The sequence below is a fragment of the Paramisgurnus dabryanus genome, chromosome 9 (genome assembly GCF_030506205.2).
Source record: "Paramisgurnus dabryanus chromosome 9, PD_genome_1.1, whole genome shotgun sequence".
In the NCBI taxonomy this organism is placed as follows: domain Eukaryota; kingdom Metazoa; phylum Chordata; class Actinopteri; order Cypriniformes; family Cobitidae; genus Paramisgurnus; species Paramisgurnus dabryanus.
This window is the reverse complement of record NC_133345.1, coordinates 23,246,778-23,272,589: the sequence shown is the minus strand read 5'-3', so window position 1 is coordinate 23,272,589 and position 25,812 is coordinate 23,246,778. Positions and strand designations below refer to the sequence as shown.

The window sequence follows — 25,812 nt, the reverse complement described above, 5'->3', positions numbered from 1 at the left end:
TCCATCAGCCCCTATTCAATCCGTCAATAAGACACAACCAAACCACTTCAGCCCTCGACAGGCACCGTCTTCAAACACCAGGGCTTGTGAAGGCTCCTCAGTTTGTGACAGGAAGTGCATTTCCGTCCTTGCGGATGTGCAGCTGTGGAGGCGGTGAATAGTCTGCATGTTGAAGGGGAAAGTGGGGTGATGTCCTCCAGTCAGATATTGTAAGAACAGATGGGAAAGTCAAGACTCTTATACTTGGGGGCCACTCCAGAGCTCTCCAAAGAGTCTCTCTGTTTCACTGCCCTGCCAGTTTTCCTTGAGATACAAAGAGAAAACCCCTTCGGGAAGGAAATTAGCCTTGGTACATGGAAGTGATTATGATAACTCGCTCTTATCAGTTATGCAGATATAATGCGACCTTAATCAGCTAAGGGAAAGTTTGTATCAACTACCATACTGGCCATTTACTGTAAAATTATTAAATGAATTGAATGAGGACTGGAACAGTATGTGCATGAGAAAGATGAAGGAGAGCAGGGGACGTGCAGTATAGCTCCGAGGATGGGAAATGTACTGACAGATTGGAACTTGGGATGCTTGTAAAGCGAACAAAGTGTGACAGCCCGGTTTTCAATTGCACACACAGTACTCACTTAGTCACAGATTATTGTTGTATCATTTATATATTTAGGATACTGTGAGATACCGGCTGCTACCACCGAATGTGATGTGGGTACGTCCCAAAAAATCTTCAACAAAAGACGACTCAACCAACAATGGAGTATTTTCTTACTTGTGAACTATGTTAGCAACGGTGTAGTTTACTCAGACGAGTACACCCATAAACCACCAATGGTCTTCGAATATGTGTTGGACACATAACTTGATTTGGCAAGCTCTGATTGTATGGCTTTATGTTGTCTTATCAGACCATCTGAAGACATAGTTGTGTTTATGGAATTTGAGGAAACTGCTTTTGAGTATAAAATAATCACTACATTTCACAAAGTTAGCCTGATATGAATTATTTATTTCCATGTTTTCTATGCACACTTTCTTTTACAAGTTATGTCTGTAAAAAAATCCATCTTTTTTCTTTTGTGTTTATCTATTTTGTTATTTTCATTTATGTTACCTGCTGGGTAAATGTGGAAATGTTATAATTGTAGGAAAGCACAGAAATGATAATGCACAAGCTGCGTCTGAGGCATCTAATGAGTTTGTTTAAATCACAGTCGGCTTCGGTATCCCCACAGCAGTGAGTTTTGTATAAACCTCGACTCTGCATTTCCTGCATTCCAATTATTTGGAGTCTGCTTCATGTCTTGTCTGAGATAAGCAAACCCTCACATGCACATACTGTATATACACAGATATGACGACACACAGACAGAATATAAAGGTCCCTTACTGATGGCCCGAGGCAAGAGTGGTCTTGTGCATAAACAGAAGTCACACAATCTCTGTGAACCTTCAAAGGACAAGCCACACATGTTTTTCATGCAGTTGCCCCAGGATCTATTAAACGTGAATTTGAACTCTGTCTGTGTGTGTGTTGGCGATATCAGAGTTTATATCCTCACATGTCCCTTTACACCTGCAGAGCTCTGTAGAATTCAGTGTTGTCCCTTAAAACTTTTTAGCACAGATCCAAAAGCCTCTAAACGCCACAAAATGAAATAATGATAGTTAAAGGAACAGTATGTAAGAAATGTATATCAATTAATCATAAAATGGCCCTGATATGTCACTAGACATTAAGAAATAATTTTCATTTCAAATACTTATATCACTGACAACAGTGGTCCGGCCAGGATATTTTCATTTAAAAAGTGGAGTTGCAGCCCTCAACTGATGTTTATGTTGTCATGTTGTGTATTGGTCACCAGTTGTGTGATTGCAGTACCAGTTTAAGCCACAAGTTTTGTGATTGCAGTACCAGTTTTGGCCACAATCCTACATACTGTTCCTTTAACTGAATGCTCTCTGCACGTATTATACGTTCATCAAATACTTTCACTTTAAATCCTCTTAATCCCAGCCTTAGGCCATTCAGATTTACCAGTTTATTGGCAGAATCCATTAAGAAACCTTGTCACATGCATTTAGTGGGTTTTGCATCTGAGCTCTTCAGTCTTGATCTTTTTGTAAACCATGTTTGCAAACTCTGGGTAAAAATCTTGTGTTTGCATAATAACAATTTTCATGTGGGGTTAAAGTTCATCTGTGGAGCTCATATGTAAATTATTTATTAATATTTAAACCATACGATGCAGACAAAGAAAACAGAAGGCAAAGACCTAGGACATTTTAGAAAATATTTTAGTCGTTTGGTTTCTCTCTCAGATATTGAAACTATACACAGTATATAAATATTTAATGAGGCAAGCATTTAAAGCACACCAGTTTATTGCTGGTTGTTTGTTGCTAATGAGCTTATCATTGCATTCTAGTCTCCTATTATTTCACAGTATAGCTGCATCTCAGTGAAACCGAAATGAGACATCTAGCCTGAGGAGCATTTGCATCATCAGCTGTTCCCTCCAACCGCTTCTGTAACAAGTAATGGTAGCCATCAAGGTAGGGACAAGCCAAACCGATGCCAACAAAGTAGCGTAGACTGAGATGTCGGTTCATATTGCCCACGTGCTGCCTGTGTCTGAGTCTAAACACACCGGTTTGCGGCCAAGTTGCACGTCCGTCCTTCGCAAGACAACATCTGTATCAGCAGGTAGCAGTAGTTGGTGTTCATTACTAAATGGGAAAGCAGAAGAGCTAGTGACTGCTGGGATACAAAACATAAACAAAGCAGCGCTTTATATCCCTATGCCGAACAGCCAATCAGAATGATTTGCCTGCTAGACTAGTGAACATAAGTGAAAAACAAAGTATTAAACATTAAATAACAAAGTATTTTTAGAAAACAAAGAAACACCCATGGGAGTGTGTAGGTAACAGAGACCCACGTTTTTTATGTGTGTGTTTGTGTATATGTGAGACACAAATCAGGGATTATGTGCTGCGTCACTATGTCCAGGTGGCTGATCACAGGGGCAAGGGGTCCGAGTGTATATAGTCTTTGAACTCTAGGTCTTAACACTGCAGGTGTGTTTATGTACATCCATTAGTCATGCATGAGCAGGTGTGCTCCTAATTGTTCTCGGGATGTAAATCTGTCATTTATCCTATTAGGGGTGGAGACGCTCAAAGCTTCAAGTCTTTGAAGATCAAAAAGAGTAGAAATACATGGGATTTGAAATGATAAGGGGGAGTGGATGGTCAGGTAGGAGATCATATTTAAAATGATCACATCATACACCAAGACAGAGCCCTGGGTGACTGGCAACACTTCATTTGTGTATGACTGCCCTTCACAGGAAAAGAGACTTTTGCAAATGACAGTATGCAATTTGCATTGAAGCAAGGTTTATGTTGTATGCTGGTTCATTATACAAATTGCCTTATGTTGTGTAAGATTTAGCTTTTTTTAAAACCTATCCAATTTCTATGCTGCAATACACACTTTGTTGCTCTATCACAGATTCAATTATTTTGAAACTTATGAAAAAATAACTTAAAATTAAAATTAACTTAAATTATGTAAACATTTGTGAAAATATAACCTTGATATATGTAATATTGACTATGTGTAAGGCCATGTCAAATAATTATTAAAATTAAACTTTGATGCTTCTCATTACCAGGTTATGTGACTTTAACCTGGATTTTACAGACAAGGTCACAAATGTATCAAAATGAGTTGTTTGATGGTTGATTTGAATAACATTGTAGTGTTATGGAAGCCTTTCTCTTAAGCATCTGACAGATGCTCTTATCCAAAGCGACTTGCATTGAATTCAGGCTATGGGAATCAAACCCATGATCTTTGCATTGGTAATGCAGTTCTCTATCAGTTGAGCTTCAGAAACGCTGTTTAATCATTCTGTTATCTCGCAGGCACTGATCATAATATGTTTGATAGTGATATACAAACACTAGGCATAGCACTTCAATTTGATAACTGACAAATAAATAGTTAAATAGCTACAAGATTTGCCAGCGCAAAACTATAATGGGCTTTACAAACAAATGGAGACCGGTGGATTATGTATAATAATGGGAAAATAGCTCACAGCAGGCCATTTGAAGTCTGACGGTAATTGTCTGGAAATGTATTGTTAAATGCTGTGAATTTGTTACAGAAGCAGTTGTTTGATCGTTGCTTTAAACTGAATGATTTAAGACATGAAACGGCCCTGAAAGGAATTTAGCAGTGCAACGATCACTAACAGTTAAAACACTCAAGATGTTTTGGCTCTGAATAAATCTTTAAAGCACCACTGGTAAAAAATAAAACTTTTAATAGCTTTAATAATAGATCATTTAGAGCTTGTTTTCCCTTGGTATTAAGATGCGTTTTGGTCGATCGGATCACAATTGGACGAGAGAGATGCATGTTAATTTAACCTGACCGCTTCTGTCTTAATTACTTTGGGCTGATGGTTTATAAGCGAGTTATTAAAACAAGTGTGAGAAATGAAGGGTTTAATTTGATGCACACTAACATAATGTGAGAGTATTGCTGCTTGTGTTGTTAGTAACAATCTGCACAACATTTTGTACATGTAAGAGCTTTCTCAGATATTTCAGAGCAATTTTGAAATAAACTCACGCAACTTGCACACGCTCGCAATATGAAACAAAAATGAAAAAGGCGGTTTAGTTTTATCAGTAACAGCCTAAAGATTGGGCTGTACACTATGGGTTCGCACTAGAAGACAGGACCGATGGAAAAACATTGAGTGCGGATAACTATCAAAAATCTGCTTATTATAGAAAATTGTTTTCATGTGTTTAAATGCAAATTAATAAACCGGCTATGCAGACAACTGCATTTACATGAGACTTTGACAATTGTCAGATTTCCTGCAGGCAGTGACGCATAGTACATAAAAGTCATTCAAAAAGCTGACGGCATATCTGTCTTAAGCTATACTGTTGTATGTCTTCCCGTTTCTGCAGAACCTGTAAATGTGTGTCATGAGCATGGGCTGGTGTCTCACATTGGATGTGCTGCTGGTTTATAGCTCCACCAGTCCACAGGTCTGCTGCTGTACTGGACTCGTAAATAACAGCAACTAGGCCAGCGTCTGCGCCTCAGGCAGAAAAAGACCATTAAACGTGTCCGGGCTGAGATAATGGAGATTAAACATCCAGGGTTAGCTGCTGTCCATCTCCCATGATGCCCTGTTATGTCCTCTCTTATAATGTCACAAAGACTGTTATTACTCAGAGGGGAGAAAGAGTGACTGTCAACCAACTATGAGCTGATGCTGAGTTCATCACCCTCTCTGTGACCTCACAATGACATAAACTGATATAATGAGTTGCAGGAATTCACTTCCTCTCTTGGATAGAGTTGGAATATGATGTTCCAGACATTTTCCTCCCCTGCGCAGAATGCTGGGACACAGTGGCTCTGTTTGTGCCTTTAGTTGAGACTTAATAAGATTTCAGTCATGGGAGAAATCTGACTGCTGATAAGCACACTTAGGTTTTCTGACTCTGCTCTATTGCTGTGTCTCATTCAGCTCCACAGTTCTCTATAAAGTAATTTACTACATCCCAAACACATTCGTGCACTACTTAACATTAGTTACCAACCAATGATTATGAGTTTAAACCTAGCTGGTATTTACATTTAGGCATTTAGCAGATGCTTTTATCCAAAGCGACTTACAAAGATAAGGAAACAATCAAGCGATTTGTCATAGGAAGGCAATAATACAAGAAGTGCTGATATCAAGTTACAAGTTTTTACAATTCTGAAACAATACTTGTTGTGAGAGAAAGAGGATTAATTATTAGATAGAAAAGGTTTGTCTACAGAAGATAGAAGAGGTTTGTCTACAGTCAGTATCAATTTGGCAAGTATTTTTGTAAAATATGAGTTTTTATTTTTAAATGTAGCAAGAGATGTGGTTGATCGGACTCCTATAGGAAGATCATTCCACCAGCAGGGAGTAGTGTAGGAGAATTGAGCAAGAATGTGATTTAGTGCCTTTTGTGTAGGCAAGACAAGGCGGCGCTCCTTTGCTATTTATTACCAATATTGCTGTATGATCGTCTTCTATCGCGGTCTGTCGTAGCCGACCACGCGTCTGTCGTAGCCTAGCGTGCTCTTGGCTGGCAGGTTCTGATTTCCACAAATGCAGAAAAGCCTAGCTGTCCTAGCGCGCGTCCGTCGTAGCCTAGCGCGCGTCCGTCGTAGCCTAGCGCGGCGTCCGTCGTAGCCTAGCGCGGCGTCCGTCGTAGCCCAGCGCGGCGTCCGTCGTAGCCCAGCGCGGCATCCGTCGTAGCCTAGCACACTCTTGGCTGGCAGGTTCCGATTTCCACAAATGCGTAAAAGCCTAACTGGCCTAGCGTGGGCCTGTCGTAGCCTAGCGCGGGCCTGTCGTAGCCTAGCGCTGCCTGTCGTAGACCCAAGAGTTGACGAGTTCGAGTTTCTTGGCTGGCAGGTTCCGATTTCCACAAATGCGCTTACCCCTAATTGCTCCCCACCCCTAATTGCTCCCCAGACACTGAATTGATAGCTGCCCACTGCTACAGTTGTCTGTGTGTCCATAAAGAAATAAAATTGACATATTTTTATTAGCAAAGTAATATGTATTTGCATAAACATATCTAGACAATAAGCAAACATAATAAGAACACAATTTATAATTCAGTAAACAGGCACAAAATACTTATAAAAATAAAAATAAATATTTTAATTGTTTTATTTTTTAACAGCTCTTATAAAGTTTATAGGGTTATTTTACTGTCTAGCACAATAGGGATTAAAGATAATTACAAACAATCTTTTATGAAGGAAAGTAATATAATCATTTATATTTGCACTTATCTGCTAATGATTTGTAGTGAAACCAATTTATGTCATATAAATATAGTAAGCAGCCAATGCTTACTGGCATTTACTGTAACTTTTAGAAGTAAAAATTTTTTTGTCTACTGGATCGATTTTAACAGGGGGACAGCTCTAAAAATGGCTCACTCATTCAATAGTATACACTTCCTACTGAACTAAGAATCAAATTTGGTTTTATGTGTATACAAGTTTGTTCTTTCGAGTACCTATATTGCAGTGTGCCATAGACTCTTTAATTGAATTTGCTTGTGAAGTGTGCATCTTATATAAATGTGTAGCTGTACATTATCAGTCATCCTCTCTGTTTAGGAACTTTAGGTGAGGCTGATACCTCAGGCAGTACGCAGTCACCTTGGCGCTCTGTGTTTAGCATTCTGTCCAGATTTGTGCATGGTGTTGGCACCTGGCCCAGTGTTTCCCACTCATATTGACACTGTCAAATGGCACACGGGATTGACTATCAGTTAAACCCTGATTGTATATTGATTCCCTGTCAGGATAGGTTTAAACTCTGTTCCTGTGTGTGTGTATACTGGTTCTGTTGACTAAGCTGTAAAGCTATAGGTAACAGTAATACCATTTCACAACCTTTTCTCTGTTCTTTTGTTGCTTGTTGTCGGTCCAATAACCACATTGAGTCAGTGTAATTCAGGCACAGCCTAAGGATTCGGTAAGCCGCTTTAAAAGTTATCACAAAACAAAATAAGGTTTTAAAAGACCTAGTGGTGTGTAAGGCTTCAAATAAATTGCAGTGCTGAAATGATTCCTTGCCAAGCCAACATATGATGCTATGAACAAGTCATTTTATAAATTCAGAAACAACATAATATTTAAAATTGTAGCTTGTAAGCTTTTGTTAATTTATGTAGAGTAACAAAAGAGATCCCATTTTATTTGATGGTTTTATTATTTATTTGCTGAATTTTCATTCTCTAAAAGGATCAAATGTGAATGCAACTGTAAGACGATATAATTGCAGCATTGCTATTATTTGGTACCTGTTTTTACCCCAAGATTATTTCTCCACAATTTAACCCCAAATAGTATTACTCCGTTGGTAGAGCATTGTGTTAGGTGCATAAAGGAATTCAACTGAAACTGAAGGGTCCTGTCTTATTCACAGTCCTTCCCACTTATATATGCACAGTATTACCTGATAGCTTGTGTATTAAAAGTCTGCATCCCATTTACTCTCTACTCCATCTTGCTTTTCTTTTAAAAGCATTCTTTCTTCTATGAATAATGTTGACAGCATGAGCACAGATGGCAGATGCATTTTGTAAGACCTCTGGACATTGACCTTGTTTGTCTATTTGCAGGTTGGCTTTTTATTTGTATGTGTGCTTGTATAAGCATGTGTATGTGATCTGTAAGTCCAGCTAAATCGACTTCATCTCAGTGAAGTAATTGCAGTTCATTAAGAAATTAATGAAGTATTTTTACCCTACAGTGAAGTAATACACCGCATTCATTATACATCCAGGTTGAAGCGAGACGAGGCATTAAAAACTGATTCGTCTAAAGAAAATTTAATGATGCTTTGTTTGGGTTGTGTTCTCTGTATTTGAATTGTGTATGCCGCTTGCTGGTGCTCTGGCACTTTCCATTCCATAAATCTTAATTTCTTTGTCCTTAAAAACAGTTGTTCCTTTTACTTGCGCACACACACACATGTACAAACAATTTTCCTTCTCATTCCTCATGGCAGACTTTCTCCTAAGACTCATCTGAGCATGAAACCATATGTCCTTGGACACTCCAGCATCCCCTAATGCACCCCAAGGTCCTACAGCATCCCTTTCCCATTCTCCCTCCACACTCCAGGTCCTCCCTCCACTTGGCACCCTTGTAAGAGGGAGGAGCCCTGGTCTGGAGTCTTTGGCTCCTTCATTCCACAGATCGTTTAACATTTTATTACTGCAGCCAAGCGCAACCCTAGTGTCAAGATGACTTTGGCATCTTTGTTCCAGCAACACATTGCAAGAGATGCAGACGTACCAGTTGCAGTACTGTCATATCACAGCCTCCACTGATCCTCAGATTATTATTATTCCTCCTTTGACTTCAATACATCGTTTCTTTTCTTTTCAGTCCTTTTTTCTAGCAAATATAAAAGTTATACTGTTACTCAACCGCAAATTCTTTTTCGTTACTTTAATCTGCATTTTTCTGGCCAAATATTTTGATCCATGTTATCTATGTTTCCACTCCAACAAATCCAACAAAAATGTAACTTTGCTTTTTGTGTCTTAAAAAAAAACTATTCGTTGCACATCTTTGTTAAAACATCTTTTTACAATACGTGACCTTATAACTTTAATGTACTTCCCTCCAGTGTAAAGAGGCCAGCAGGGATGTCGAGCCTCCTGAATCGCATTGGGCCCAAAAAGCAGAAGATGAGCACTTTGGAGAAGTCTAAACTGGACTGGGATGCCTTTAAATCAGAAGAGGGCATTGCAGACGAGCTGGCCATCCATAATCGAGGCAAAGAAGGGTATGTTTCAGCCTCATTAGTGACCCAGACAAACACATCATATCATATTATCTCCCATTAGTGTCTCACACTAGCTTCAGAGGTTTTCATCAGAGCTGAATAAATATCATTAAGTGTACAAAGTGCTTAAAGTGACGGGGGCGCTGAAAAATTGCATTTCAGCACAATTTTGATTATATGATAGAAATCATTAATTACGTTGCACTGAAGTTTGACGAACAGTGAAATGAATACATATGTGGTAAAATCATACTTTATGTGCATTTGATAGACATGTTGATATAGAAAAATGCATATGAAAAAACAAGCAGATTCTCTGTGGTCCAAATTTTGTGACGGTCCCTTACTTTCTCAGTTACGAATCACAGCGTAAGAAAGATTCACTGCCTGCTGAGATTGTATTGTTATTTACAAAGAGCAAACATTTAAAGTCTCAGAAACCTGACCAGGATGAACCTCTCCAGACTGGTCTGCTATCAGTCTTCAGTTACTCACTGCGGCAGATGAATGCAGTGGGAGCTAAGCCAATAGCACTTCATTTAAAGCGCTTATCTTGGCCTTGATGGCTATCTTGTAGCGGGGGTCAGACAGAGGAACAGAACATGAGACTTACTGCTGGTAATGCAAACCTGTACCACTTGATTAAGGAACAGCATTATACAGCAAAACATTGTCAAAACTGTTTTAGTGTGTTTACTGAAAATTAATGGAAAGTATTTATTGTGAAATACCGTATTTTCCGGACTATAAGTTGCATCAGTCAAATATGCATTTTGAAGAGGATAAAACGTATATAAGGCATAGTGGACTATACATTGCGTTTATGTAGAAAATTATTTCACAAAATCCAAGCCGAAGAACAGACATTTAATCTAGAAAGGCAAGTTATTCAACTAAACAATAACACAGAACAGCAGGCTGAATAGGTATCTGTACATGTTAAAGTAGCATAAACAGATATTTACACAATACACAATAGCATACAAAACATACCTGTGAGGCTGAGTAGGCTAAATTAAAGGGACACTCCACTATTTTGAAATCCATTTAGCTGATCTCCGGGTCTGGGGGTACCACTTTTTAGCATAGCTTAGCATAATCCATTGAATCTGATTAGACCATTAGCATTGCGCTAAAAAATAACCAAAGAGTTTTAATATTTTTCCTATTCTTCTGTAGTTACATCGTGTACTAATGCTGCGTTCCAGGCAGGCTTTTAAACCCGTGAGTTACGACTTCAAAACCACGACTCACGACCCTATGCGTTCCAGGGAGCCTGTAACTCGTGTTTTTACAACCTTCTACCGGTGAAAGTGCACTGGAACGGCAGTCAAACCCGTGACTTCCCACCCGTGAACTCGTACTAGATCGATGTACTCCCAGTTCAGAGTCGTGAGTCGTGGTTTTGAACTCGTGAGTTACGGGTTACCGGTTGCCTGGAACGCAGCATAAGACCGACAGAAAATTAAAAAACATGGCTGCAGAAGGCACAATGATATTACGCCGTGCTCGAATATATATTTCAATATCAGGGGACTATTTTCAGGCGCTGTGTAACATCACTGCGCCTCCTGCAGACATGGTACGGCAGTCAAGTCCTTGATTATTATGCCAGAATGAGAGTATAGTTCATAGCCATATCAGCCTAGAAAATTGCAACCTTTAATTTTTCATCAGTCTTAGTACATGATGTAAATATAGAAGCGTCAAGTTTTAAATAGGAAAAATATTGAAACTCTTTGGTAATTTTTTTAGTATGTTGCTAATGGTCTAATCAGATTCAATATATTATGCTAAGCTATGCTAAAAGTGCTAGCGCCAGACCTGGAGATCAGATATTTACTAGATTAATGATAGCGCTAAAGGATATATAGGATAGAGTACAACAGTGGCGAACCGTGGGTACTTCAGCTGGGCCTTCAAAATATGCAATGAAGTCCAAATGCCTCTCCATCCATAATACTAGGCTATTCGTATTTCGTTAAATCATACAGTGAACGTGTAAAAATTCTGAGCACGCAAAGTTAAATTACAGAATGGGCATTGTCTGCCTTTAAATGCAGTTTTAAAGTTTAAAATTACTTTAATCTAACTGCTAAACACAAATACAGACTCTGCTGCTCTGTAATGACAGTCAGGGGCTCTGTAAATTTGCATTTAACAAGCTTAAATTATGTTCTTTAATTTTTTTTTTTTTTTTTGGAAATATATATTTAGCTGTAGGATACCTTGTTAGCCTTTTTCATAAGGGGAAATATAGCACCCTGCGTTCTCAGTGCACCTCCTTGTGGCTTATAACTGTTGTTATAAGATATCCAGGGCTCGCAAAATCTCTAGCCCGAGCCCCGAGGGCTACCAAAATGTATCTCCGCCCTGCCCATTGAGTATAGCGGGGAAAAAAATATTTGAATGTTTTCGCATTCTCTCAGATTTTGTTAGGAAATTATATTGTATGTAATTCGGCGTCGTCTGTCAGTCAATACTATCCTCACGTAACAAGTGAAACTGTCAGGAAGTAAAAGTATAATTAAACCCTTTATTTTACTCGTGTTCGCGTCATATGCACAGTCTCCTTTGCACGCGCTTCTCCCGGCTGTGCTCTTCACGAGTACGCGCTTAAGTTATTTCGTTTTTACCTCAGCCCTATCAAGCCAACCACAACGTCAATCACGTTTTCCGCCATTTACCTCAACCACTCTCACCGCAGAGATTCGGGGCACTAGACTGTATTAATATTAACGGTCTATGATCTTCGTCTTTGGTGTTCAAAGGCTGCTCGCATCCAGTTTGTTGCATGCTTAGGACTTCATGAAGGCTTACAATGTTTTGTTTTTTACCCGCCCCCTTGAAATCAAAACGTGATTGGTCGATTTGCCCGTCACTCTCCACACCAAAACACATAGCTTGGCCTTCCCTGGGATTCATGAAGTCCTAACCAATGAATGAGCCAGATAACCGGGCCTTAATAGAGACAGACGATTCTGATTGGATTAGATGTTTTCATGACATGAACCTGACAGTAAGCTTAACGTTAGAACAGATGAGAGAAAATATATTACATGTATTGTATTAAATTGAATTAAATAGAAATTTTAAAATGTAAAAACATATTTTTATTGAATACTATATTATTTATTTGTATTATTATTATAAAAAATCTTTTTGTTAATTTCTTTAGGCCTTCTCTGAAGGCGTAGAAGGCCCTGAAGGTTCCCCACTGGAGTACAATTTAAAATAAACAGATTTTTGGTTTGAAGGGTTGTGAAGGGCTACTTGAATCCTACCGATAAAGCTGAAAGCACTCTAGGGAAAATCTAATGTCTGTAACACAACCTTTTTGGTCAGCCTGTAGATGTTTTTGTGATAACATCTAGTATCTGTAAAGCCTTTTGTACCTATAGTTTCACAGGAAGGGGAACATTTGTTGACCATGATGGGTTAAGTGCACTATACCTGCTGTTAAAAGCCCCACACCGATTATGTTCATATATGTATCTTCATAGTTTGGGTGCTGCTCATCGACCAATCAGATGTGTGTGGGTAGACACCTGCAGTACAAAGGCACATACTCAACACCCACATTTCTCCTACACACTTACACACAAGCAGAACTTCAACAAACAATTGTGACTTTTGTTCATCAGAACAAAAAAAAACATTATTCTCCTTTTAAGTTCCCTTATAGTAATAACAGAAATTAATTATATGAGCAGAAATGCTGTTCCCTTGCTTCCCTACGAATAAGGAATGGTGCTTACAAGAAAACAATTGTTTTAATTACAATGCTCTCATATTGTGATTGAACATTCATAGGATTTACTGTAAAGTGTAAGTACACCCACAGATGAATGCATTATAAAATGTATGTTTTTTTTACTCAGGGTTTCTTTACATAGGGAGCTCATTTGTCCCTCGGTAGGATGCACAAAACCAGTTTGTCCTCAGGGTTGCAGCCACAACCCTAAATAGATGGTCTTATCTGGCAAATTACAACATTATGTTACAAATTATTATGTTTAAAGGATTGAAAATAAAGTCCATAGATTAAGTATACTTACCCTGTCAAGACTGACCTTGGTACCAGTAATCTACAGATCAGTTTTTAGACTTCAAAAAGGGGTAAAAAATTAAACAAGACCATAATTAAGATCTATACACACATAGTTTACATCCCTAGATTTTATTCATGTAAAGATTTGGTGGATGGTCAATCCTTGGGCTAAGTTTGTTTCCATTCTGGCTTTTCACAAATGTGTGCTGATTGGTGCTTTCTAGAAGTGTGTAAATGTGAGGTCTCTCTGGGTTTGTGCCACAGCTGTAGGTTATCTCATTGGTTTTGTTGTTTACTTGGCCCTCTTTTGGTTTGCGAATACCCCCCTTTTAACCCCCCACGTTTCCATAGTTACCCACCCTGTTTTGGGGCTCTGAGCCCGGCATTCCTCTAGGGTAATGCAATGCCACAATTTTATGATGTTGCCCCACTCCCAAGATGCATTTGGCGTAAACACAAAAAGAAGTGAGATGAGGGAGGAGACTTTGGGTCTTGTCCCGAGGGGATGGTAATGTACAGTGACATCATCTCTGCATGCAATGTCTATCTTGTTTTACTCTCTCACTAGGCATTGCGGACACACTGTGCGTCTCTTCATTACCACTTACATTAAAAGAGCCATGTTTGTTCTCAAGCAGACGGCTGTAGAGAGTGGAAAAGTTACTAAATTAAAATCATGGCCTGGAGGGTTAAAAATAAAACTTCTCCAACAGGCGAAATTATGGTCTGCCACTGTTTCCATATTTTTGCATCACTGAGAGGCATGCGGTTTAGAAGAAGAGCTGCTGAAGGGTGTGGAGGACCTTCAGACCGGAGATCGTAGCTGGAATGGAGTATAAGCTATATGTACTATTTAGGTACATATACATTTGGTACCAATATGCACTTTTGAGGTACTAATGTGCACTCTTTGATACAAATATGTACCTCTGATGTACTAGTATGCTCTCTTTGTGTGCACTTTTTGAAAGGTACTGCTCCAGTTACAGCTAGGTATCATATTTTCTGACAGTGTGTTCAAATTCAGTCCCAGGAGGTAAATGGTTGATTGGATATCAGAGCTTCCAGTACATGTTGGGATTGAGAACCTGGGGAAAAGTGCTTCCCTGCTGGGATTTAGGGGGAACAGAAGAGCCATAAGACAGATTGTGCTCTTAATTAGGTAAATACAAAGACTTCCTGTAGTTTATTTAAAGAGCACCTATTATGGGATACACGTTTTTAAACATCATTTTGTGTGTAAGTGTGTATTAGTACATGCTAACGATATTCAAAAAGTACATACCTCAAAGAAAACGATGACGCGAGTTATCGTCTCTAACGTTCGAGGACTACAAAAAACACTCGGATTGTAGGCAACAGTTTACTTCCTGGGATTAGTGACGTAGATAAGACCAACATTATCATAGTTCAGCCCTCTCTGCTTCGCTTGGGTACGCCCTCAAAGACGAGGGTGGGGAGCGCCGAGTCAGAAGAGAGCTAAAATGGCGGAGGTTGGGAGTCCCTGCTTTGACTCTGTTTGCAAACTCTTGTTTCATCGTTTAAGCGATTAAATCTCTCGAGTAGACGCTGTCTCTTTAGATGCGAGGGCAAAATAGCACTTTATGAACTTACACAGAGGACATCATGTTTTATACGGTTCCGGAAAAATCCGGAAAAGTTGTTCACGGAGTTTTCACAATAACTGCTTCTCATGAACCGAAGCTGGACGTCTCCATCTGAATATTGGATTACTGTGCACTTCTGGATCACAGGCTGTAAGTATTCACGTTTATTATTTGCCTTTTACTGTACATTACGTAACCGGTAACCGGAGATTAACATAATGTGCGTGTAGAGCTAAGCTTGCAAGCGAACTGTTTTGTGTTGTAATACTGTATTTCATAAACAACGTACCATATTTACACACGTGTATGTTGAATTATGCAGACTATCGTTTTTTTTATCGATGTTGGTTAAGACATGTTTACAAACTTGCTAAGTTACCAGCTAAACTGTTACCGGTAAAATTTGTTCTCATGATCAAACTCAAGAAACTCTAAGTACAGATGATTTGTTTAAAGTTATATGTATTTTACTGTTGTTTTTACTTGAAGCTTTCTTAGATTTTGAAACGAAGTAAACACGTAATGTGTGTTGCTAATGTTGGGCCATGTAACATGTAATACATTTACGTTTTAATGAATAGTCTAACGAGTTATAGTCGTTGTACTCTGTTGTTATAATATTTCTTTTTGACTGAATACATGTTTGTTTTATTTGTCTATATCTTAGATTCGCAGCTGGACACATCCTTCTACACTGTATGCAAACATGCAACATCATAACACACAGTACAAGGAGTCAGACTGGCATATGAGGAGCAAAGGTGTTTAACACAAATGATGTATTTAGCTAATGAAACCACTATACCAGTCTTAAATGTATAACTGATGATGACAAAGTTTTTTTTCTCTGCATAATCATAGGAACCCAGACAGTAGCATCGTTTCACAATGTTTCCATCACCATCATCAGTGGATGCCTTTGCCGTCCGTAGCCTGAGATTTCAGATTTGCAGCAAAAAAATTTGATTTTCTCATTTATTGGAATGCTATGCAGGTATTTAAGTATTTTAGTAACTGTGTTAAATAAAGTAGTATTTACTTTTACAATAAATTTATGCTTGCTTATATTTTTACAGGTTGTACCTTGCAGCCATCCATTACAATGTCACCAAGCCGTAACAAAAGCAGGAGAGGGAAAGTACAAGGCTATGTTCCCAAAACACACAAATGACATACCGTAAGCAGTAATGTTTTATTTCAAATACATTCATAATTAAAAACTTAATGTATGAAGCAGGGAAATAAATGATCAAAACAAAAGATTTATTGACCGCAATATTTGTACAGTTATGTGGATGATGTGATCAGGCTTGTGTTTGCTGAGGTATTTGAAGATAAGCTGAAGGAAACCCCGATTCCAATGGACCTGGCATCACAGTTTGAGAGACCTTCAAAGGAGGAAGTGATTGCATGCCATCTTCAGTGCAGGGGTCGTCGGAAGCCAACATTCCGATCAGGAAGCTCCAAGCGTATCTGGAGAACAACACACGACAGGATGATAACCCTAAAGTGTCATCTTAGATAGCATCAGCTGACAAAGCTTTGATATGCCATTTATCTGAATAGATAGCTGTAAGAAGTGAATTGAACAATTTTTGAAAGAAGAGCACAATATGGTTACTAAAGTATGTTTATTTGTATATTGTTTAACATTTAAATATATATTTATAATAAATAAACTTTTGACTGACTTTTATATTTTCTTTAAAGTTACATCTTTTGTTCTTTTGGGTACTTTGTTACTATAATGATACTTTAGTGTTATTGGTTTAAAAATGTAATAAAACTTACTCTAGTCCTGCACCTCAAAGGCTTATAGTCGGTACAATAAATGTTCTGTGTGTAGGGATTTAGACAATTTGTGCAAAACCTGGATGATGAATCACGCAGGTAAGAGGCCCTGGAACCTGTTGCATTCTCCTTAAAACCTAGTAAGTAAAAACATAGCACAGTCTTTCATAATAAAGTTTACCATAGTAAAATAATGTAGAACTAACATTCATTTCAATTAATACTTTTTTTGTTCTACATTTGGTGTTTCCATATAGTTTGCACAGTAAAATAGTATGTAAGCAGTATTTCATAATTAAGTTTACTATAGTAAAATAATGTAGAAATTACCAAGTGAAATCGTTTTATAATCATTTCAACAAATACTTTATATGTGCTACATTTGGTGTTTCCATATAGTTTGTACAGTAATACAGTATGTAAGCAGTCTTATAATAAATTTTACTAGAGTAAAATAATGTAGAAATTACCAAGTGAAATCGTTTTATAATCATTTCAACAAATACTTTCTATGTGCTACATTTGGTGTTTCCATATAGTTATGTAGTACGTTATAATTACCTTTTGGATGTCTTTGCAACACATTTTCGTCTTCGTTTAGCATTCTGGCAGAGCTAAGGACACCTAAAAAAGTTAAATCCAATCGCGTTCATTGACGGAGATCGTTTATATCGAAACGGCCGTCTGAACTCTCTGGATCGAGCTTGAAGTGGTAAGGCAGTACAGACACCATCGTTTATAGAGAAATATAACGCTTGTTTACGATGCCTCTGAGGCTGTGACTCTCAGTCAGAATCTGTGTCAACCCACGCGTAGTCAGGGGCGTAACCTTTCAAACACAAGCCGAACCCAGCTGACCAATAACAGTTGAGTAGTCATCTGACCAATCCGATTACACTAGACATTTTGGGAGGCGGAGACAGGAACTAAACCGAGCGTTTTCCAGACAGTGGGAAATCGGTGAGGTATGTAAGCAATTTATAAGACTCACAATGCATTAGTTCAAGTTTTAATAACATGTATGTACTATGGGATATTGCAATAACGTGCTAACGTGCCAATTTATTAGCATAATTGGTGCTCTTTAAGAGAAATCAATGCTTTTAAGGGGTCGCATTGTGAGAAATCAGAGATTTTTGATTTTTAAAATGAAATGGTTACATTTTTAAAATGTGAAAAAGGACACTCCACTTTTTTGTATAAAAATGCCTAGTTTCCAGCTCCCATAGAGTGAAACATTTTGATTTTTACCGTTTTAGAATCCATTCAGCCGATCTCCGGGTCTGGCGGTACCACTTTTAGCATAGCTTAGCACAATCCATTGAATCTGATTAGACCATTAGCATTGCGTAAAAAAAATAACCAAAGAGTTTCAATATTTTTTCCTATTTAAAACTTGACTCTTCTGTAGTTACATTGTGTACTTAGACCGACGGAAAATTAAAAGTTGTGGTTTTTCTAGGCGGATATGGCTAGGAACTATACTCCAATTCTGGGGTAATGATCAAGGACTTTGCTGCCGTAACATGGCTGCAGCAGGCGCAATGATATTACATAGCAGACGAAAATAGTCCCCTTGGTTACTTTCAATAACAGGGGACTATTTTCAGGCACTGCGTCATATTGCGCCTCCTACACCCATGTTATGTTAGCAAAGTCCTTGATTATTACGCCAGAATGAGATTATTTTTTCCTAGCCATATCTCCCTAGAAAATTGCAACTTTTAATTTTCCGTCGGTCTTAGTACACAATGTAACTACAGAAAAGTCAAGTTTCAAATAGGAAAAAGTTTTTAAAAATTTAGCGCAATGCTCAAATGGTCTAATCAGATTCAATGGATTATGCTAAGCTATGCTAAAAGTGGTACCGCCAGACCCGGAGATCAGCTGAATGGATTCCAAAACGGTAAAAAGCAAATGTTTAACTCTAGGGAGATGGAAAATGTGCATATTTAAAAAAAGCTAAAAACCAATTCAGAAAGGTTTTTGGTTTAAAAAATGTATTTAAAAACACCTCAACATGATCTCACTTACCATGTAGCATTAAGTTGCATCTCCTATCAAGATTTATGTTTGTATCTTCTTGTGTTTCCCCTGAGAGATCCCATTAGGACTTCAAACAAGACACAGGCAATCAGTTTTTGCTCTCTGTCTGTCTTTTCATCATTGACAGCAGCGTAATTCGATATCTAATGAAATCTCCTGTCTCTGCTCTGTAGCCTCAGATGGCAGCTGCTCCACGTCTTTTGTTCGTGTGCGCGCCGCTCTCCAGCACAATTCATTTAGATTTCATATAAAGCTTTCTGTAGGAGATGCTCTTGTGCTGGTCATCAGCCGACTCTCTTTACCTGAAACTAGATTGTAGCTATTATGATGAAAACCACAGACACCGATGATGTCAGTCTGATGTCAGGTCTTATCCTGAATACATGGACCTAGGAATTTTGGAGCTCATACATATCTGCTGTATGCAGGTTTCTAGTTGAAAAATGAAAAACGTATGTGAAATCACTTGTGCACCTTGAAAAGGGCGACATTTGCCAACACCCCGCTGCCTTGCTTGCTGTGTCGTGCTGTTTTCAGGACACAGAAGAAAGATTGCAATAATAGCAGTGCAGAATAGCATCACTAGAGACGTGGTGTGCCATAACAATGACATATAACGCATAGAGTTTCATTCTTTTGCTATTGAACCCTAACCCACACAGACAAAACCAAACTCAGGCTCAAAGTTTGTGTCATTGTAATTCCTTTCCTAGGATTGTTTGTTTGTGCTCATACAATGGTGTTTTCTTGAAGACACCACAGAAAGTTTTGTTTCCCTTTATGAGTGCACATTACCCAGCATCCTCGCTCTCCCTGCTGTGTGCAAGTGGTGTTCTAGTTATTTTCAGTATTTGAAGTTTCACAGTAGTTTTAGTTTTATCCCTTGAAACAGCACCTCAAATCGTTGCACTATATTTAAGATAAACAGTCAAAGGTTGATAGTTTTATGTTAAACTCTCAAACTTTGTCAAATGTTTTTGCAGGTACGTGGAGAGAAAGAACTTCCTGGAGCGAGTTGACCATAGGCAGTTTGAGCTGGAGAAGTCTGTGCGTCTCAACAACATGAAACGATGACAACAGGAGAGAGCAGATACATCAATCACAACACAGACTATCTCACCTCCACACACTGCGCATACACACTTTATTTCTTTAGTCATGTAAACCCATGCTGAATCATCGACTGCTCTGCCGTCGCAATGTCTTGGACATTTTCCTCATAGACCGCACTCATACCTTGACGAGAAACACGTCATTTGTCATTGTACTGTACCTGATCACAACATAATTCACCCGTGTGAATTCGACTTCCTTCCTTAGCCCAGTATTGCATGTGTACATCTATCAGGACATCTTAAACATGAATGAAGTAGCTCAGTAGCATTTATCTCTGTATTTTCGAAAACCTTATTTTATCCACCTAAACGTTCGATAAAGTACTCATGGAGGATTTTCAACTTTAAAACTGAATTTGTGTGCATAATTCACATCCTAATTCTGACATTTAGTGTCTCTAGTGTTCACTTGAAATAAAAATGCTGCATTTTATTATCATGACTGTGGCTACACAGAGACATTCAGGGACATCGTTTATTATGATTTCGTTACATAAAAGGGCGCCATTGTTTTTTTTCTTGTATATACATACTACTGTACGTCTCGACGGTTTATTTTGGTAAGAGTTTGGTATGGTAATTAACCCTCCGTCATTTTAAACAATGTGTTTCACTGTTTGACATAAATAAATCAAGTCATTTGGTTTGGATACTTTCATTTTAAATGAGCCGTGTCTGGTTGTTAATTACTTTGACATGCTAATTAATGGCTTCACCTCGCCCCTGAGGGTTGATACTCGTACCCTCATCCCTCTATGCCAGTTTATGGCCCCGTAATGCCTTTCCCAGTGCTTTCTGGCCTGTGTTTCCTAAATATAATCTAATGCAGTGGTTTCTAAACTGTTCCTAAAGCTTCTCAAGATACTGCACATTTTAAATGGATTTTTATTTGATGCCGATTTGATAATAAAGTAGTCCAATAAGGCTGATGAGTTGTAGTTACATCGTGTACTTAGACCGACGGAAAATTAAAAGTTGCGATTTTCTAGGCCAATATGGCTAGGAACTACTCTCATTCTGGCGTAATAATCAAGGACTTTGCTGCTGTAACATGGCTGCAGGAGGCGCAATGATATTACGCAGCGCCTGAAAATAGTCCCCTGCTATTGGAAGTAACCAAGGGGACTATTTTCGGGCACTGCGTAATATCTCTACACCTGCTGCAGCCATGTTACAGCAGCAAAGTCCTTGATTATTATGCCAGAATGAGAAATTTTCTGTTGGTAGTGCCGCCAGACCCGGACATCAGCTGAATGGATTCCAAAACTGTAAAAATCAAATGTTTAACTCTAGGGCAGCTAAAAAATTAGCATATTTTCAAAAAAGTAGAGGGTCCCTTTAAGCATTTCACTTTCAAAATTATATTGTTTGCTATTGTTTTTTTTTTAACAATATAATAATGAAGGTTAAGTAATTGCAGAGTTTTATATAGTTTGTTTGCCTGAAGTAAAAGCATTGTAGCACACCTTTCTAAAGTAGCTTGCACAATGTATCATTAATGGCTATTTCCAAACTTTTTTTTGTGACCCACTCAAATATCGGGACCCACCAACATATTTTTAAATGGAAATATGATAAATAAAAATACACATTTTAGCTCTTTTATATTTAATTTTCCTTGTCATTTTATTAATGTAATGTAATCTTAATTGAAATATCAAATTATTTAAGTTATATCAAATCAAAATCGTTGTCACTGCTAGTCATTAATTGGACTTTTTTGGGTTTAATTGTTTTTGTGCCATTCACCACAACAGCAAAGCGACTTCAGTGGTTCCTGACCCTCTGGCATAGACTGTGCAGCACTAGTTACATGCCCAAGTTTGTCAACATTTACAAGCAGCACATGTATATTTAAAGCTGATTTGCAGTGCGCCCTGTTTTGATGTGTACATTTAAGCCAGGTGTTTTGATAGCAGGTGCGATGGTGGTATCATCTTTTAACTTGAAAGATAATGGTCTTATTTACATGATATACATCCTGTGTGTAGCCCTGTATGGGTACAAAGTTTATTTACGGCAATTTCCTGCTTTCCAACAAGCATTTAGATAGACGTTGTGTGTGTGTTCCACACATCTCTCCACATTTCTATAATGGCTGACCTCCACAGCAGTCCCCTGCCTCTGTACTGCAAACATTTCTTATTCTCCAAATGGAGATGGGTAGGTGCGCCATGCTCCAATGTTTTCCTGTATTGGTGCTGTGTGGAAATCGGGCTCTGCAGGTGGGAATTTTAACAGCACCGGCATAATTCCCTCACTTAATCAATGTTCTCAATGCTGTGCTCTGTGGTTTTCCTAACCGCATAGCAGAACGGGCCTTGCACCATTACACAAAGTCTTTCCAGGCACAGACAGATCCACCAGCATATGAGCATACAGGAACAGACATTGTACAGGCCATCCAGGTAAAAATGAAGTGTACTTGAATGTACTAAAAATATACTTAAATACCAGCAAGTATATTTGTGGTACGATGTAATGCACAACAAATACACTAATTAAAAGTATACTCAAGTTTTATTTGAGTAGTACTTCTGTTCATTTTAAAAAAGTATACTGAATACCAGTAATACTTTAGTGTACTGAAATAAATAGTGTCTCAAAATAGCACAGTTGAGAACACTTAGATGTTCTTCAGTTTATCCTAATATACAAGAAATTAGTGTGTGAAAATGGTACATTTTCCAAGTGTATTTTAGTGCACTTTTCGGATTGGCGGTGTAGATTTAAAATGTAAAGCTTATCTTCTTGAGAATGTTCATATATTGTTCTTTTAATGTGTTTGTTTACTAATTGAAAATGTTTGAAATGTTACTTGCATATTACTATTATTCTTGTGTTTGTTTGTTTGTTTTTGCTCATTACTTTGGCTCAGCTGTATGCACATGATATAAATCTGCATGCATTTACTCATGTCAAGTGATTGTAGACAAAGTCGAGAGATTGTGGGACTATACAGCGGTAGCAATGCTGTTGTTTATTCATGTCCTCTCCCCTCCACTCAAAGTCAATGGTAAGTGTGTGATATTGAGTGGAGAGAAGCCTGCCGTCCTCATCTTTATTCAAATGCACCTGTCCTCTCTTGATTTTACTTTCTCTCTTGGGTCTGAGCACTGCTGTCACCTCCCTAAATAACGTCCTCATCCCTATCTCTTCATCACCCCCCCTGCTTTCATCTTGCATTACACTTACCCATAAGTCTGATTTTCCATCCACTTTCTCTTTTACAATTGTCTCCTTGCCATTATCATCAACTTTGTCTTCCACTTCAAAGTCTTGTATTTTCCTCTTCTCCTTTTCGGTTTCAGTCTGCCTTTCTTTTGCTGATTGGATCCATTTTCAACCAGTGGTTTTACCGTGATATCAAATAGTTGGATAGTGGTGTTATTATTCAGACATGGGGCACTTCATTTGAGAAATGCGCTGCATATGAAAATACAGTCATTAGATGCAAAAAGCCCGGAAATACTCCCGTCAGAGCCCACTTATCCAAAACTATGATAGAGATGTAGACCCTTAGCAGTATCCGATGTAAAAAGACCTTTAGAGCTACAAGGCTTTAGGTGTCCGTTCCGAATTCCTGTAGTATATATAGCACAAACTTCACCTCCAGGCATGTGTATCTGTCTGTCACCAAGTGTGTGACTTCAAACGGGCAGAAACATTAAAAATAGACAGTGCTGTTGAGAGGATAATTATAAACAATCATTTTGATGAGAACTTTAAATAACAAATGGCTAAAATGTTCCAAATGCCTTCTACCTCCAGGTCGCCATAGTAAAGAGACACTTTAAAGCTCTGCAGGGCATTTACTACATCCCGTCAAAGCTGCATTCAAAAGCTTTACATCTGCAGTGGATGGTTTATTGTAAGTTTGAGATGATATGCTGCAGATGTGTTAAAACACTACAGTAAATGGTCCCTTATTTGCCCTTTCCATGGCAGTGCTCATGGCTTAAGTCCAATAGGCTTTATGCCCAGCTGCACTTCTTCCTGAACTTCAGCCAGCTACTTGTTTCCTGTCTGCCATTATTGGACAAACTGATGAATCCAGGTGTGTCTGATTATTGTTGTTGTGACTACTGAGGTCAGGCACACCTGGATTAATCAGTTTGTTTGTGACTACTGAGGTCAAGCACACCTGGATTAATCAGTTTGTCCAATAATGGCAGACAGGAAACAAGGAGCTGGCTGAGGTTCAGGAAGTAGTGCAGCTGGGCATAAAGCCTATTGTGGACCATAAGAGCAAATCACAGCAAATTAAAATCTTATAGTGGCAGACTAGTTTAGCCAGGACTTCTATCCTTATTTTATCCCACTCAGCACTGGCTGATAAAGTTGGCAGATGAAGGGAAAGAGTGTCATGGCACCAATTTAACACACATCTGAAGGAAAAAGACCTTATAATTAATAGATGTACACAGTGCTTATGTTAGTGCATTAGGAATGGAGCTGCTTGTTAACTTTGTTCTGTGCAACGCATATTTCTGTCTGCCAAATAACGCACTGTTCTTTTTGTAAATGACAAGTTAAAATTGAGATACTATTGATTTTGTTGTTAACTTACTTTTAATCTCTACGCAATCAATAGTTGTTCCCATCTAAAGGTGTTTTTGAAGACATGTGGTAAATCTTTGTTTGGATGTTTTATCCTTTGAACATCACCCAGTGTCTGCTAGTTTATAAGACCAAACATTTATTTTTTGTATCAGCATCCTTTGAAAGAAACACCATTAATCATGCAGATTGGCCAATGCTGAGTGCTAGAATGGTTGCAGACAGCATAAACAGTTTATCATGTTAATAGAAAATCGCTATTTTTTTATTCACTATTTCTTTTTGTTGTCAGGTCAGGGAGATATCTTTAGACATTCTTGTTTCCATAAGAACCGTTTTTTCCGATCGTATGGCTAGAAAATGCCAACAACTTGAAATCTGCTTGAAAAAAATGTGCTGGTATAGCTCAGTGGTAGAGCATTGTGTTAGCAGCACAAAAGGTCATGGGTTCAAACCAAAATGTATACCTTTGCACTGAAATTGCTCTGATAAAAGTGTCTGCCAAATGCATGAATTTACATTTGTAAATTGTAGTACAGTGTTTTTGTAAAAGCTTCCCAGACCTTAAAGGTGCATTTACAGAAGTGTTTTATTAATGTCCCTGATAACTAAATAAATACAAAAAAAATATTCTCTGCAATTCCAATTCAGAACAGAATACAGTATTTCTAAATCAGAATAGCATTAATTAAACAAAAATAATAGTGTAAGCACTTGTAATGTTTAAAGTTATATAAGTGTTTCTTAAAATATAAGTCAAGAGTCAATATATTATTTTTACAGGGATAGCAGCAACAAAAACGTAGGGATGGCAGTAAAGGTGCTTTGGATATTGTTTAAAGGGACACTCCACTTTTTTTGAAAATATTCTAATTTTCCGGCATTTGATTTTTACCATTTTGTTATCCATTCAGCTGATCTCCTGGTCTGGCGCTACCAATTTTAGCATAGCTTAGCACAATCCATTGAATCTGATTAGACCATTAGCATTGCGCTAAAATTTTATTTTTAAAACTTGACTCTTCTGTAGTTACACTGTGTACTAAAACTGACAGATAATTAAAAGTTGCAATTTCTAGGCAGAAATGGCTTGGAACTATACTCTCATTCTAGCAAAATAATCAAGGACTTTGCTGCTGTAACATGGCTGCAGCAGGCGTAGTGATGTAATGCACTGCCTGAAAATAGTCCCCTGCCATTGAAAGTTGATATGTTACAGCAGCAATTATTAC

The 25,812-nt window shown here is 38.2% G+C and overlaps 1 protein-coding gene and 1 long non-coding RNA gene across 4 annotated transcripts in view; both read left to right on the top strand.

Moving 5' to 3' along the window:
* Positions 1-20,685, top strand: part of cfdp1 (craniofacial development protein 1) — a 34,443-nt gene extending 13,758 nt beyond the window's left edge. For both annotated transcript variants that reach the window (XM_065279074.2, XM_065283180.1), the window contains 2 exons: positions 9,252-9,410; positions 19,889-20,685. In XM_065279074.2, coding sequence (XP_065135146.2) covers positions 9,252-9,410; positions 19,889-19,979 — 250 coding nt within the window. In that variant the 3' untranslated portion in view covers positions 19,980-20,685. The remainder of the gene's footprint in view (positions 1-9,251; positions 9,411-19,888) is intronic.
* On the top strand, positions 15,195-16,741 carry LOC135773206 (uncharacterized). 2 transcript variants are annotated; one of them, XR_012337277.1, is made up of 5 exons: positions 15,195-15,218; positions 15,736-15,829; positions 15,930-16,062; positions 16,145-16,245; positions 16,356-16,741. It is a non-coding gene; the product is annotated as an uncharacterized lncRNA (long non-coding RNA). The 2 variants fall into 2 exon arrangements; XR_010543473.2 differs by lacking the exon at positions 15,195-15,218 and having other exon boundaries at positions 15,677-15,829; positions 16,356-16,737.
* Positions 20,686-25,812: the final 5,127 nt, after the last annotated feature.